This window comes from Elephantulus edwardii, unplaced genomic scaffold (assembly GCF_000299155.1).
Source record: "Elephantulus edwardii isolate Elephantulus edwardi_28Jun2011 unplaced genomic scaffold, EleEdw1.0 scaffold00377, whole genome shotgun sequence".
Taxonomy (NCBI): Eukaryota; Metazoa; Chordata; class Mammalia; order Macroscelidea; family Macroscelididae; genus Elephantulus; species Elephantulus edwardii.
The window spans coordinates 1358259-1374019 of record NW_006400127.1 but is presented as its reverse complement, the minus strand read 5'-3'; the positions used below and the strand labels follow the sequence as shown (position 1 = coordinate 1374019).

The 15761-nt window shown below is 38.6% G+C and overlaps 1 protein-coding gene across 1 annotated transcript in view; it reads left to right on the top strand.

The window, feature by feature from the left end:
* The window catches only part of PKP2 (plakophilin 2), a 126095-nt gene that overhangs the window by 85640 nt on the left and 24694 nt on the right, over positions 1-15761 (top strand). Inside the window, exons 7-9 of the mRNA XM_006902184.1 lie at positions 1073-1190; positions 2228-2392; positions 3340-3513. Of these exons, the coding sequence (XP_006902246.1) occupies positions 1073-1190; positions 2228-2392; positions 3340-3513 (457 nt within the window). The remainder of the gene's footprint in view (positions 1-1072; positions 1191-2227; positions 2393-3339; positions 3514-15761) is intronic.

Here is a 15761-nt window from a genome sequence, read left to right as displayed (position 1 = left end):
ATATATATATTTTACTTTCTGGTAAAAATAAACTGATCTGATACAATTTTATTGACATTATTAGCAGCTGACGTTGGCAAAGGAGGAGAAGGATCTAAAAAAACCAAAAGGCATTATTCTTTTGCCATTCTTATTGGTGGTTTGTGTTTTGGTGGGTTATTTTTAATCATTTTTCAGGACAAAACTGTTGTAAAAGGTTAATGCTAACAAAGAACTTAATCCAAAATAAAATGGTCATGGTAGTTTAGTATTATCACTATTATAATACCGTAATACAACATGATCTGAATCTGAAATGTGAGTCCCAAGTGTGCCATTTTGCTATGTGTACCTGGCAAGATTCAGTTCTCTATAAGGTAGCAACCTCCTCTTATACATTTAGGTACTGTTTATAGAAGAAAGGTGTTAAGACTTAGCAAAATTAGACTAAGTGCAAAGATATTTATAGGTCATGTTTTTTCCTTTAGGTCTTAAACTTTCCGAGGCTCTGGATTTTCTATGACATTTCTCTGCCATTTTAATTGGAAGTGTCGCATTTAAGAACACTTAACACTTGTCAAGAGTAATAAATACTGAAACCTACAAACTCCAGAAGTAATACCATTCAGCCCTCTTTCTATAAATTAGAAAACTGACTCCCAGAGAGACTAAGTACCTTTAAATTACTTACATAAAACAAGTTAACCTTTGGACATCCAGTAAATTGCTGTTCAATATGCTATTTGTTCTGTCCAGTGTGTTCTTTTTATTTGTGAAATACCTGTTTCCTATCTACCACCTTAAACAACAGGATGATGATTAAACAAATAATACTCTGACCTTGATGCTTGTAGTACATTAAACAGTATGCTTTTACTGACATTATTACAGGTTGTATGTCTAGAAATTGTATCCACATTAGGTGAGCATTAGGCACTTACTGGTTTATTAACCTCATGATATGTCCGTCATCCTTGTACAAACTCACCAATTTTTCAAACACTAGGAAGAGGTATCATAAGCTTTGAAATAAGGGCTGTTGGCCTCAAAACCTAGGCTTTGTGGTTTTATTTCTTTTCTTCTTTCCTAATAGGAACATGAGTTCTGCTGGCCCTGATGGGAGGAAAGTGATGAGAAGGTGTGATGGACTGATTGATTCCTTGGTCCATTATGTCAGAGGAACCATTGCAGATTACCAGCCAGATGACAAAGTAATTAAAAAGTTAAATATCTTTCAGACTGACTTACCTTTCTTGTCTTTCTAAGACTCTTTGGCATATACTGATGTAGCTATTGGTGTTTAAATTTTGTCATAGATAACATTTTATTCTAACTGTAAGATTTTTCTATTTGTTGTTGTGTGCCATGGAGTCAGAACTGACCCATAGCTGACACTCCAGTGGGTTTTCAGAGGCAGTTAATTGTGCAGGAAGAGACTGTGTATCTGTCTCCTGCAGAGCAGCTGGTGGATTTGAACTCCATACCTTTGGGTTACCAGAACTACTACTTACCACTAGAACACCAGAGATTCCTTATTTCTGCTTATAAATAGCAAAATATCTAGCCCTGTTTTTCTTTCTATTTTTCAGGAAAATTTTTCAACTACCTGTGTGGTTTTTTTTCTGCATAGATATTTTAAAGGACCCAAAATTCTACATGTTCAGGATTAATTTACCTCCATTTCATCCCTCTTCTCTAAATTTGCTTCTCCTTTGCATAACCCTTCTTAATAATTATCCCCATCCACTCAATGAAAGTGGAAATGTGAATGATCTTAGACTGCCCGTCCTCTTTCTTATACCCACTTAGTAACAATTCACCTTCCTTCTACCTTTGAAATTTCTTTTAGTTCATTCGTTCTTCCCTTGTGCTTCAATTGCTGTTCTAGTTCATGTATTTTTCACACATTTTATCACAATAAACTACTTGGTTTCTAGCAACAGTATTTTCTTCTAGTCTCCAACACCACGTAGTTACTAAATTATGTCTCTAAAACATATTCCTCTTATACACATCTCTAAAAAGTAGAATAGAAAGGATCTTCACTGTTAAAAAAGCTTCTTACCATGCTCTGTTCCATGCATGACTCAGGCTTAGCCTTTCCAGATATACTTACTGTACTCTCCCAAGTACACTGTACCCCATCCAGTTAAGAGTAAGGGTTAAAACCTAGTTAGTCCTGTAAAATTGCACTTGCAAAAAGCTATCTGTCTTTTTCTATATGATCAGCATTTCTTTTCTTTCCCAGGCCACAGAAAATTCTGTGTGCATTCTTCATAACCTCTCCTACCAGCTGGAAACAGAGCTCCCAGAGAAATATTCTCAAAGTAACTATATTCAGAACCGGAATATCCAGATGGACAGCAACAAAAGTATTGGGTGTTTTGGGAATCGGAGCAGAAAAGTGAAAGAGGTATATCAAAAGTTTTTTAAAGGAGGAAGGAACGATGTGTGTGTGTGTGTGTGTGTGTGTGTTGTTGTATAAAGGGTCACGTGTGCATTCCTGAGTACTTAGAATGTGTCAGACACTATTTTAAATGCTTTGCATTCTTATCTTAATACTATGAGATATGTACTATTAATATCAGCATTTAATGGGGAAACAGAGGTATGGTAAGGTTAACTATTTGTTTCCAGAAAAATTTAGCAAATAAGTTGAAAAATATATGAAATTCAGTCCATGCAATCTGAATCCAGATTTTCCTGTTTAATCATTAAAACCATCTTTCTACATGCCCTATTGGTTAGGAAGCAAATAGAACTTTACAAGACCAATAGTATATACATTATTTTAATGATAAAAGCGGTCCTGAGAGTGAGTTTGGAGCATTCTAAAAACTAACTTTGAATATACTAAAAACAAAATCCATAAGAAATAGTGCATGTTTGTTTTCATACTGATAGGGAAACTGAAAGAATGTGACCTTCTCTTCTACTCCTCTGAGTATCAGGGTGCTTGTGAACTTGGAGAACAACTGGCAAATTTAGAACTTGACGCTATCCTCAACAACCTCAGAAGACTCTGAGTGAACAGACATGGTTTTCTTATCCTCAGGGTGGTTGTGATTAATTTAGCTTTTAGCTTAACAACAGCCTGAAATGATTCTAGAACAGTCTTTTCCTAATTGCCTGAGATCTCTCTACTTGCGAAATAGGAAGGAGGGGGCTATTAAGGAAAAATAACCATCAAGGGCTCAAGTTAAGTCATTAGAAATTATGCACAGTTTTTATTTGCATTTCAAAGGCTTCTTATTCTGTGTGTTGTTAGTCTTTCTATACTGTAGCATATTTCCAGTCTCTCGGGCTGAGAATAGAATTATTGAGACACAGTTCTCTGAATTGTATTATATATGTGATCAGCAATACCAGGACCTGCCGATGCCAGAGGAAAAGAGCAACCCCAAAGGTGTAGAGTGGCTGTGGCACTCCATCGTGATACGCATGTACCTGTCTTTGATTGCCAAGAGCGCGCGGAACTACACACAGGAAGCCTCTTTGGGAGCACTGCAGAATCTCACAGCAGGAAGTGGACCAGTGAGTATTACACTCGTTTTTCTTCTTTAAAAAAAGTGACGGTGTAGATATACTAACAGTTGGTTTGGAGATGAGATAATGAAGTAAGAACCACAGATTTCTCATTTTACTCAAGACAGTTCTCGGGAATTGCCATGTGTTTCCACTTTCAGTATCTTCAGCCTCTGCTTATGTCAGACTATGAGTAGAACACTCACAGGATACACTATATTTGCATGAATAGCACACTCTTGTGAATAATGTGCATATAGACAAAAATAGTGGAAATGACATAATTATATTTTAAAAGTCCTGGCAAAGCACACCTGTGCATACACTGTATAGGTCTCATGGTGTGTAGGGAACTGAATTTTGGTGTCACACACCCTCAATTAATAGTCTGAAAGCAGTACTTTTGAGCATACTTCTTGACTAGAGGAATAAGCAATGGTCAAGAAGTCCTGGATCAAGTTCATTCATACTCTGATAATTAGAACATAAACAATTGAAGCTGTCTGTTCTGAGGTATTCTATGGCAGGACAGTAGAACTCTCGTTACTGATCTGCACTCAGGTCCATTATGCCAGAGATGAGTAAAGGGTTGAGTGAAGGGCTAGGTAGGAAGCTACCACAGCCTGGACAGAGGCTGGTCCAGTGGTGAGTGGGTGTCATTGCTGAGCACGTCTGGGTGCTGTGGTAAAGCTGGGCAACAGGTCCAGCATGTACTGCCCTATAAGTTCCCCATAAAGTCACTCAGACCTGTCTTGTTCAAACAAGGGCTGCATGCTCCCTCTACACATGCGGGTCTTATGCCACCGCACAGTGTCCTTAGGCAGAAGATCCAAATGACTTGAGCATGGCAGCTGGCCAGCTGGCTGGCAAGACATGTGCACAGCTGTGGAACACCAGCCTAATCTGTTCAAGTGGCCCCTCCCTGCCTGGGGCACACAAACCCATGTACTTCCTCAGCAGGGGCCACCCACCTATGTGAGGCATGTTTCTAGTGTAGAAAAAGTTACTCTTTTCTGTGTTGGAGAAAGCAGTTGGCAGAGCAGGAAGGGAAGCCTGCCAGGATAAGGGCTGCTTTAGGAATTTGAATGTAGACTGATGGAGTCTGCTCTTGGTAGCAAAGCCTCTGTGACAACAGGCAGCAAGACAAAGACTTGACATTAAATCTATTGAAGAGAAGAAATTGAAACAGAATTAACAACATAAAAAATTTTAGTAAAGAGTACTTTTGAAAAAATAATGTAGGGCTGCATGATATATATAGGTTATTTGCATAAAAAATATGGTATTTGTAGTAGTCAGGACTCTTTTAGTTACAGGATGTAGACTCCTATTTCAAAGTGGCCAAAGGGCGGCAGGGAAGTAATTTCATAGATGGTAGAACTGGAAGAGCAGAGTAGATCTTCCATTGCGGTGAGGTCAAGATGTTCTAGCAAATATGGCTATGACTTGCACTGTTCCTGGACTTTGTTGATTTTATTCTCAAAGGCTCTTCCCATATCATGGTAGAGAAAGAAAATATCAATTTCTAAGTCTTATTTCTGTGTCACAGAGTAGTGTTGCTCCACAGGGTTGGTTTATTTTGGTGAAGGTTTGGTTTTTTCAACATTTTCTTTTATATTGGTTTGCATACAATATTTGTATACATTGTGTTTCACACTTTCCTTCATTGACATTGCGTTTCATACATTGTATTTTATAAAATTATCACCATTGAACAATGCCCACCATTCCCCCATCTTTTCCGATCCCACCAGATCTTTCCCATTTCCTTTACCCCCTTCCCTCCACCCACCAAATTGTTGTTATTTGTTTGCTGTAATTTTTGCAGAAGTGTATCATCAGATCATTTGTCTGTGACATTACTGAGTGAGTTTGAATCATCAACCTTTAAATTAATAGATGAGCCTAGAAAACCCTGTGTCATCCAGGTTTAGTTATCTGTCATTTCATGCTTCTATTTTACCACACTACCTGTTTATTCAAAGAACGATCTTTTCCCCATATAACTTCATCAAAGTTCAAAGAATGAGCCTCACTGACCTGCTTCTTTTTAACCAGTAGCTGTGGCTGAAATGTCTTGATTGCTCAGGTGAGAGGTATGCGCTCAAAGGAGAATCTGAGGGGCATGCATTGAGAGGGTTGCCACCATTTGTACCACATAGACTGACAAAGGAAAAGACTGCTTCCCTATTCGAAATTCAGAATATTATGAAAAGGAAGAATGAGTGCTGGGCAGGCAAAAATAACAGATGTCCACTGCAGTATCAAATTGGAAAGGACATCTGTGCTTTTGTGTCCCAAAAAATTCAGCCACAAAATAAAGTGCTTTTCTCTCCAGATATGCTGTATTTAAAAAAATTTTTTTAAAAGTCCAACTATGTAAAATCTTACTTCCTTCTGCTTTTTATATATTACACCATGCTACATATTTAGGGCCTCTTTAAATATTATTAGAACTCTTCTTTGCCAACACCACAAAATGATTAACATAATCTCCCCAAGAATAGTTCATTGTATGGCCAACCTCCAAATATCCAAAAGCATTCTTGTAGTAACAAAAATATTACAAGGAAAAAAACCCACAAAAATTTATAATATCTAAAAGTAATAACTAAATGGAAAAGCATGAAAAGCTGTTCAGAGAATTTTCACATAATATCCAATCCATTTGTTTATTCTCTATTCAAGAATTCATATTCAAATTTTAATATAAGTGGGTGTTTACAGAAGCTTGTTCTTTGTTTTGAATCAAGTTGTAAAATACTAAAATCAGTATTTCTCTTACCACTGGCTAGAAATACGGTCATATTTTCATCTCTTTCATTTTCAGCAAGATGTAATTGTGCAGTAAGAGAAAGAAATGGGAAATTCCCAGGAGCTCTCAACACCTCATGGACATGAATTTAATGTCTTTTTTCCCATGCTGGGAGTCCCCAAACTATTTCTCTTCAAAAAGAAGCCCTCTTATTATCACCTACCAAAAAACTCACTGCCATTAAGTTGGTTCTGATTCATAGTAACCCCATATGATAGAATTGCCCCATACTAGACTGCTAGGAAGACAAACATGTTCATCCTGGAGAGGATAAGACCAGGCGCTTCTTGTAGACAAGGATTCTGAAGCTTAGTCTGGCATACTCTGGACATGTTGCAAGGCAGGATCAGTCCTTGGAGAGGGACGTCATGCTTGGTAGGGAGGAGGGACAGTGCAAAGAGGAGGACCCTCCATGAAGTGGATTGATTCAGTGACTGGGGTTATTGGGGTGGGTGTGTTAAAGACAATGAGATTGGCACAGGATAGAGCAGGGTTTAGGGCTGTTGTACATAGGGTCGCTATGAGTTGCAGGCAATTAGATAGCACATAACAACAACAAAATACTGTTTCCAAAAGTGCTACATATTTTCCTATGGAGTAGCTGGTTGGTTCAGATGGTTCATGTTTTTGGTTAGCAGCAGAGTGCTTTAACCATTGCACAACCAGGGTTCCTTCCTCTTAATAACTCCTAGCCAACTTAAAAGAAAAATGCAAGAACTAAAATAGCTATCCCTGTTCCTGTCTCTCAGTGTGTGTTTTAAGTTCCCTGTGTTCTGAGTATGGCTCAGTTTGCACTAATTCTTTCAGCTTTTATCTAAGCCCCAATTCCAAGATCCTTTCATGGGGACAGACAACCAAAATATTCTGTGTTCCTGAGGATACAACAGTAGTTGTACCATTTAAGCTCTGAATTTGTCATTTATTACCTAGAACCTAAGTTTACACATTTACTAAACAAATTTTTCTCTGAAAATCGACTACATGGCAAGCATTAACCCATGGCTAAGGCTATTACAGTGAGTAAGACAATCCTTATATTAAAGACTATGGTGGCAGGGAGAGGGGGATGACAAAAATGTAAGGTCAAATAAAGGACAAAATCTTCACAAATATCTTAATCATGTCAAAGATTTACAGTAATATCTAAACTTACAGCAAACTGCACCCAATGCCATCAAGTCAGTTCCAATTCATAACAAAATGGTATTTCTCTAAGCATTTCCAAGCTGAATGAAGAAGAGAAAATGATGCATCAGGGCACAGGACCATGAACATCTCTCTGAAAGGGCCAGAGGAAGTAAGGATAGCACAACCCCTCACTGTCCCAGAGCAGAAAGCAGATAATGAGCCCATAGCCCAGCTCCATGGTACCTGTAGAATCACCAACAGCAAGAGGTTCTTTTATCCATTGCTGACTCACAGACTCAAGTTGTGGTACTGAGAATGGGGTTTATTAGGTAAGTAAATGGAAGAATGAAAGAGGCAAAGAATATCACTCAGTGCAAATCCAAGTTTTAGGTAAGCAGTCCCAGGCACGGCTCCTCAATTAGTCTAGGCTCTGGTTTCAGTTCAACAGTCAAATTCAAAGCATCCAACAAGGTTTGCTTCCGAGCAGTTGTAAGTCAGCTTCTCCTTCAAACATCTGGCAAGAACAGCCAAACCTTTAACTGTGGCCAGCACAATTGCAAAGTCTAACCTTACCAGTATTTGTCCATAACAATGCAACAGCCTCTCCACCACCAGGGTCTCACTCTCACCAGGTCTTACTGCTACAAGCCTTGCTTACCTCAAGTCTTGCTCCTGAAGCATTCTTTCTCTTATCCTAGTCCCACAGCTTATGTTGATTTACAAGACCATGCTGATTTGCAAGACCATGTGTCTACAGTTAAAGTAGCTGGAAACCAGAGACTAAATGGTTTTTTAAAAGCCAACTTTCAGGCTGACATCACACCTTCAGCCATCACAATTAGAGCTTAAATGGTACAACTACTGTTGTATCCTCTGGAACAGAACATTTTGGTTGTCTGTCTCCATGAAAGGATCTCAGCCTATGAATCTTTATATCATTTTTCATCCTTGGAGCAGCTGATGGTTTTAAACTGCTGAACTTTTCTTGGCAGCCAAATGCTTTAAAACTACACTGCTGGGGATGAGAGTAAGGTGGTTAATCATAGGGTGGCACAAGTCACGAGGTCTGGAGACATATTACACTGGGAAAAGCTTCAGATAGGAAGGATCTCCAAATTATTGAGTAGCAATGATGTTAATTTGATGACTGAGGTGTGTCTTATTCAGGCCATGGGCTTGCCAATCACTTGCTGTTCATCTGAGTGTTGAACAGTAAATAAGGATGAGAGAAGAATTGATGCCTTTGAACTGTGATGTTGGAGAAGAGTACTGAATATTCCTTGGACTGCCAAAAGAAGCAGTATATCTTGGAGAAGGTGCAACCAGATTGCTCCTTGAAGGAAAAAATTATAAAAGCCTTATCACGTACTTTGGGCATGTTGCTAGGAGATGCTATTCATTGGAGAGAGACTTCATGCTTGGGAAGGTGGAGGAATAAAAATGAAACAGAAGAAGACCCTCAGCCAGGTGTATTGACACAGTGAGTGCAGCACTGGGATTAAGTGTGTCATAGATTGTAAAGTATGGCACAGGATAGAAGAGGATTCAGATCAGTTGTTCATAGGGTTCCTATAAGTTGTATTCGGCCTGATAGTACCTAACAACAACATAGTTTTGAGCAGTTGATAACCAGGTACTTTAATTGGCAAAAAATCCCACCAAAATCTCTCTAAACTGAATTAAACAATTCCCTAAGGTATTAATCACCCTTAGGAAGATGAATCACTTCCCTAGAGGAAGACTCTGGATGAGCTGTATTGACACGGTAACTGGGGTAATGGGGATTAAGTGTGTCAGAGTCAGTGATACTGGCTCAGGGCAGGCTTCTGAGCTATTGTGTATTGGGTCACTATGAGTCATGGGCAACTTGATGGCACATAACATGGAATTGATTATATAATTAAAGTATAAAATTGTGATAGAATTTGTAGGTAATAAAAATACATTAAGCTCCATTAGTTCAGTTATAATGGATGTGGTAGTAATAAATAAGGGTGCTCTAGCCTACTAGGGAGCACTGGTAGCCTGGTGGCAAGAAGCTGTGCTGCAATCCTGAAGGCATGCAGTTCAAATCCACCAGATGCTCCATAGGAGGATGAGCAACCTCCTCCCGGGTGATTGACCCTGAGTGTCAGCTATGGGTCATTTCTGACTTGATGGTACACAACAACAACAACAGTAGCCTACTGGGTAAAGAGTTGAGCTGCCGACCTTAATGCAGGCTGTTTGAATTCACCAGCTGCTCTAGGGTAGAAAGCTGGTTGGTTCCTCACATACGATTGACATAACAGCCTCTGAAAACCTGGTGGGTGGGGGTGTCAACTACCCCTGATTTGATGGCAGTGAAAGAGAGAAAGAATAATAAATAATGAATAGGAGGTAGATTAATAAAATTTGCTCTTTATTTGTAAACTCAGAGTCTCCTCTTCATCCCTAGAATTTGTGAATATGTTACCTTAAATGGCAAAAGGGACCTTTCAATTGTAATTCATTTATAAGACGCTATTTCAGTGTGATTGTGTCATAAAATAATTAAGAATGTAAAGATGGCAAGATTGAGCTCAGTTTGATCACAAGTGGCCTTTTATGGTCAGAGTGAGAGGAGATATAACACGGCAGAGTGTAGAATCACAAGCTTTGAAGATGGAGCAAGGCCACTAGATAAGGCATGCAGGTAGCCTCTGGGTTCTTTGGGTTTTGTTAGGTATCACTGAGTCTGTTTCAACTCCTAACAGCCGGTGTGCAAAAAGAAACACTGCCCGATCCTGTGCCTTCCTCACAATCATTACTGTGTTTGAGCCTATTGCTGCAGTGACTGTGTCAACCCATCTCATTGGTGGGTTTCCTTAGGTTTTTTTGCTAATTGTCTATCAAGTGTCATGTTCTTCTCCAAGGACTAGCCGCTCATGATACTTGAGACAAAGGCTTGCCATCCTTGCTTCTAAGAAACATTCTAGTTGTACTTCTTTCCAGACAGATTTGTTCTTTTTTCAGGCAGTTTATTCAATATTCTTTGCCAATACCATAATTTAAATATATGGCTTTTTCTTTGGTCTTCCTATTGTCAAGATTTTACATGTATACAAAGTGACTAAAAATACTATGGTTTGAGTCAGGCATACTTATTCCTAAAGGTAACATCCTTAATTTTAACCTTTTAAAGAAGTCTTTTGCAGCAGATCTGCCCACTGTAATTTGTTTGATTTTTTGACTGCTGCTTCCATGAGTATTGTTTGTTACGTTTAAGTAAAATAGCTTTTAGAAACTAGGAGATTCCCTCCAATTTCATTTGGAATGGAAAGAGGCCCTGAATAAGCAAAGAACTCCTTAAAAAGACAACCAAGGGAGGAGGCATCTCACTCCCTGATTTCCAATCCTACTACACTGCCGTGGTGGTTAAGACAGCATGATACTGGTACAGTGACAGACACAAGGATCAATGGAATAGAATTGAGAGCCCCAAAATCGGCTCATCTACCTAAAGTCAACTGATTTTTGACAAGGAGATAAAATCAGTTAAGTGAGAAAATGACAGCCTATTTAACAAATGGTGCTGGCAATATTGGAAAACTGTCTGCAGATAACTCAAGTAAGATCCACAACTTAATCCATACACAAAAAACAACTCTAGGTGGATCATGGACCTAGGACTAAAACCAAGGACTATAAACTTCGTTAAAGAAAAGCTTGGAAGAACTCTAGTAGTCCTATTCTACAACATAAATAGTCTTCCAAGTATCCTGAAAAATCTACAACCAGGAGAAGATAAAATAGATGAATGGGATCTTCTAAGACTCAAATCCCTATGCACATCCAAAAACTTCTCCAACAGGGTAAAAAGGGAAGCCATGGACTGGGAAAAATTATTTGGTAATGACATGTCAGATAAAGAACTTCTATCTAGAATTTATAAAATACTTGAGCACCAAGTTGATACCAAGATGATAAAGGTGAACAATCCAATTGAAAAATGGGCACAGGATATGAAGAGACACTTCACCAACGAAGACATTCAGATGGCCAGCAAGCACATGAAGAAATGTTCAAAATCCCTAGCTCTAAGAGAGATGCAAATCAAAACAATTATGAGCTATCATCTCACCCCAGTCAGAATAGCAAAATTTAACAGAACAGCAAGCAACAAATGCTGGCAAGGTTGTGGAGAAACTGGAACCCTTATTCATTGTTGGTGGGAGTGTAAAATGGTGCAACTACTGTGGAAGGTGGTGTGGTGCTTTCTCAAAAAGTTGCAAATAGAAATACCATTTGACCCGGCAATTCCACTACTGGGAATATACCCCAAAGAGACCATAACTGACATCCAAGCAGATATATGCACACCCATGTTTATCGTGGCTTTGTTCATGATAGCAGGGAGTTGGAAACAACCTAAGTGCCCATCAGCAAACGAATGGATATATATAGCTGTGGTATATTCACACAATGGGATACTACACTGCATTGAAAAACAAGGAACTCACGCAATATTATTAAAAATGGGTGACTCTGAAGGACATTATGCTGAGTGAAGTATCTCAGTCACAAAGGGACACTCCATAGTGCAACTGTTGTAAAACAGGACTGACATTGGGGTTGGAGAGAGACTGAGAAAGATGGGCTCAGTAATGTATACTGCATTGAAGCAGATGAGGGAGTAAACTATTTAAAAGGGATATGCAGTTAGGTATTATTGTCTTGAAAGGAATCCAAACCTAAGGATGCATAATGGAGTGGACCTGTGGGGAGGGATTGTAAAACAATGGGGGAGCTTTTCTTTTACTTTTCAAAGAGAAGAGTGTACTATAGGGGGAGGGCTGGGCAGGGAGAAAAGTGCAACAATGAATGAATGGAAATCCAAAGTCTTTGTAAATTTTCATTAAAATTAAAAAGAAATTTTTTAAAAAAATCAACATTTAAAAAAAAAAAACACAAAAACACCAGCAAGAGATTAAAGGAGAGAGAATTAAGTAGAGAGGTACCACCAGGAAAGAACAGCCAAGAGTAGAGCATGTCTTTTGGACTTGGGACTTGCCTTATGAATCTTCTAGATCCAAAAGACAAAGGGAAAGAATTTTAGTGCCTGAAGTGGTGATAAATGATAAGAAAAGCTGTAGAGAAACAGCAGCAGGATTGAGAAAACAGTCAAGAAGTAACATGGTGAACTTCCTGGTCCAAGGACAAAAGCTGGATAACTTGAAATAAGAGGCTTCTTGGAAACCTGGGTTATTTGTAGGTGAAGCTAGGTTTTCCATCCCACAAAGTGAGAGATTTAAGTGCCTTTTTTTGTTCACTTTTTGATGGAGCTGAAGGAGTGTTGTAGTACTTGCTAGAGGAAGACAGAGTCACTGAGGAGCCAGAGAGAGGCGTGCCTGTGGGCATGGTTGAAAAGAGGCTATCCTGACAGACGTCTCTCTTGATTCATTTCGTACCCTGAATTGTAACCTGTTATTTTCCCAATACTCTTCATAATTGTGAGTGTTATCTACGAGTTGAAGGTGGTAATTTATTTGTCAATATTTTATCAAACCCAGCAAAGAAATAGAGAATGCTTTGAGAGAGAGAGCTGGTAATAGACTTTGTTAAATAAGAAAGTTGTTAGAAAAGGTATGTCCAACCTATGCTTCATAGGAATCAGCCATGGGCCAGTGCTGCTGATTTTCCTCCCTTGTAAAATTAGAAGAAGCCATTTGCCCCCAATATGCTGTTATTATAACTCACACTCCCTTCCTCCCTCCCTCACTCACTGCTTTTCAGTCAGAACTGACTCATAGCTGACCATCCAGCAGGTTTTCAGATGATGTAAATTGCACAAGAAGTGATTGTCTAAAAAGTTCAAAACCATCCATTATTTTCAAAGAATATGAAAGTTTTAAATGTCTTGTGACTTTTTCTATCATCTTGATTCCTCATGTTATCAGACACCTTATGAGTCAAGCTAACTTCATAAACTATTATTTATACAGTTCAGTTCAATAAACAATTATGTAGGACTTGCTATGTGTTGTTGTTATCGTTGTTAGGTGCCATTGAGTACAATTCATAGTGACCCTGTTAACAACCAACCTGAATCCTACCCCATCCTATGCCATCCTCATCTTCTCTGAAACACTCAAGCCCATTGCTGAAGTCACTCATTGACCTCATTGGAGGTCTTCCTCTCCTTTGTTGGCCCCCTATCTTTTCCAGCATGATGTCCCTTTCCAATGAATAGCAAATAATTAGCTATATGTCTAGAGTATGAAAGATGGAGCTTTGCCATCTTTGCCTCCAAAGAGAACTCTGGGTGCACTTTTTACAAGACATGTCTGTTTGTTCTTTTGGCAGTCTATGCGATATTCAGAACTCTTCTCCAGCACCACAACTCAAAAGTATCAATTATCCTTCTGTCGTCCTTATTCATTGTCCAGCTCTCTGATTCATAGCAACTGACTGAGAAGACTATGGCCTCAATTAACTGCAGCGTAGTCTTCAAACTGACATCATTGCTTTTCAGCATTCTGGAGATGTCTCTGAAAGCAGATTTCCCCAATGCAATATGTCTCCTGATTTCCTGACTGCTAGTACTAAGAATATTTTTTGTTAATCTGAGGAAGATGAAATAACTGACAAACTTCAATCCTTTCTCTATCTGTTATGATATTGACTCTTGACCTGTGGTGATCTTTGTTTTCATGATATTGAGGTGTTATCCATACTGAAGGCTATAGTCCTTGATCTTCTGCAGCAGCAGTCATATCCTGCTCAATTTCAGCAAGCAAAGTTGTATCATCTGCCTAATGCAGGTTGTTGATGGGTCTTCCTCAAGTCCTGATGCCACATTCTTCCTCATAGTTTCCAATTCATAGAATTGAATTAGTTGCTCAGAAACCAGATTGAATATATATACAGAAAGGGTGCAACCCTGATACACACACTTCCTGATTTTAAACCATTCCATGTTCCCCTGCTCCATTTGGGCAACAGCTTCTTGCAGTAGGTATAGATTTCATGTTAGCAAAATTATGTATTCTGGGATAGGATGCCCATTTTCAATTTTAGTCGTAATTTGTTCTGATCCACACAATCAAATACGTTTTCATAATCAATAAGACACAAACAGACCTTCTTCTGATATTCTTTAGTTTCATCCAGGATCCATCCAACATCAGCAATGCTATCCCTGGTGCCGCATCCTCTTCTAAAGCCAACTTGAACTTCTGGTAGTTCTCTGTCATTGTACTGCTCAAGACATTTTTTTTTCATATCTTCAAAGTTTTTTAATTATATTTTGCTTATATAATATAATAGTGACATTGTTTGATAATTTCTACATTCTGTTACATTGTCTTTCTTAGAAATGGAGACAAATATAGATCTCTTTCTAGTCAGTTGCCCGGGTACTTGACTAACAAATTTCCTGGCATAAACTGGTGAGCACATCCAGGACTGCATCTCTTAGTTGAAATATGTTAATTGGTATTCCATCAATTCATAGGGTATTTTTTTTTTGCCAATGCCTTCAGTGTAGCTTGAACTTTATCTTTCATTGTCATTGGTTCTTGTTCATAGGCACCACATAAGGTACTAAGGGGGGGAAAGGTAATAAAATATATTTCCTGCTGTCAAAGTGTGCACTGACTCAAGGAGTATGCAATTTATTATCAGTTGTAGACTGAAAAAGAGAACTGGTAAGGGCCAAGATAGAAAAGCATGAAGATGCTAACAGTGTGTCACATTAACTTTAGACTATTATTCAGAAGGCAGTAAGAGCCAATTATTAAAGGGTTTAAACTAGGGACAGAGCATTATCAGGTTCCATTTTAGAAAGGTCTTTGTAGCAACTAGTATTGGTGTAAGCAAAACAAGCTCACTGCCTGGGGAATATCCTTGGAGGTTATTAGAAGTAAGAAATGGAAAAGGTCTGGTTATGTGAGTGCAGAGAAAGAAGTCTCTGTGTTACCAAAGAAATAGTAACTGATGAACTAGGAGGTGAGGAAGATAGCTGTTACAGATGATTTCCAAACTCTAGAATATGCAGTTAATACAGGGGATTTTTTTTTACTTATTCATAATGTTGGAAGGTTGGAGTGATCAGAGTTGAAAAATGGGTTTTGCTACAAGGAATGGTAATTAATTAGTAGTATATGTTGAATGTGATCTTACAGCAATGATCATAAGAATGTTTTTAATATACTTGCCATAGTTAAAAAAGCCATTGCTAGATCTATCTTGAAGTACAATATTGTCAGTGACAGGATAATATCTATATGCATACAAGGAAGTTCAGTGAATACCACTATCATTCAAATATATGCACCAACAACCAGAGCCAAGG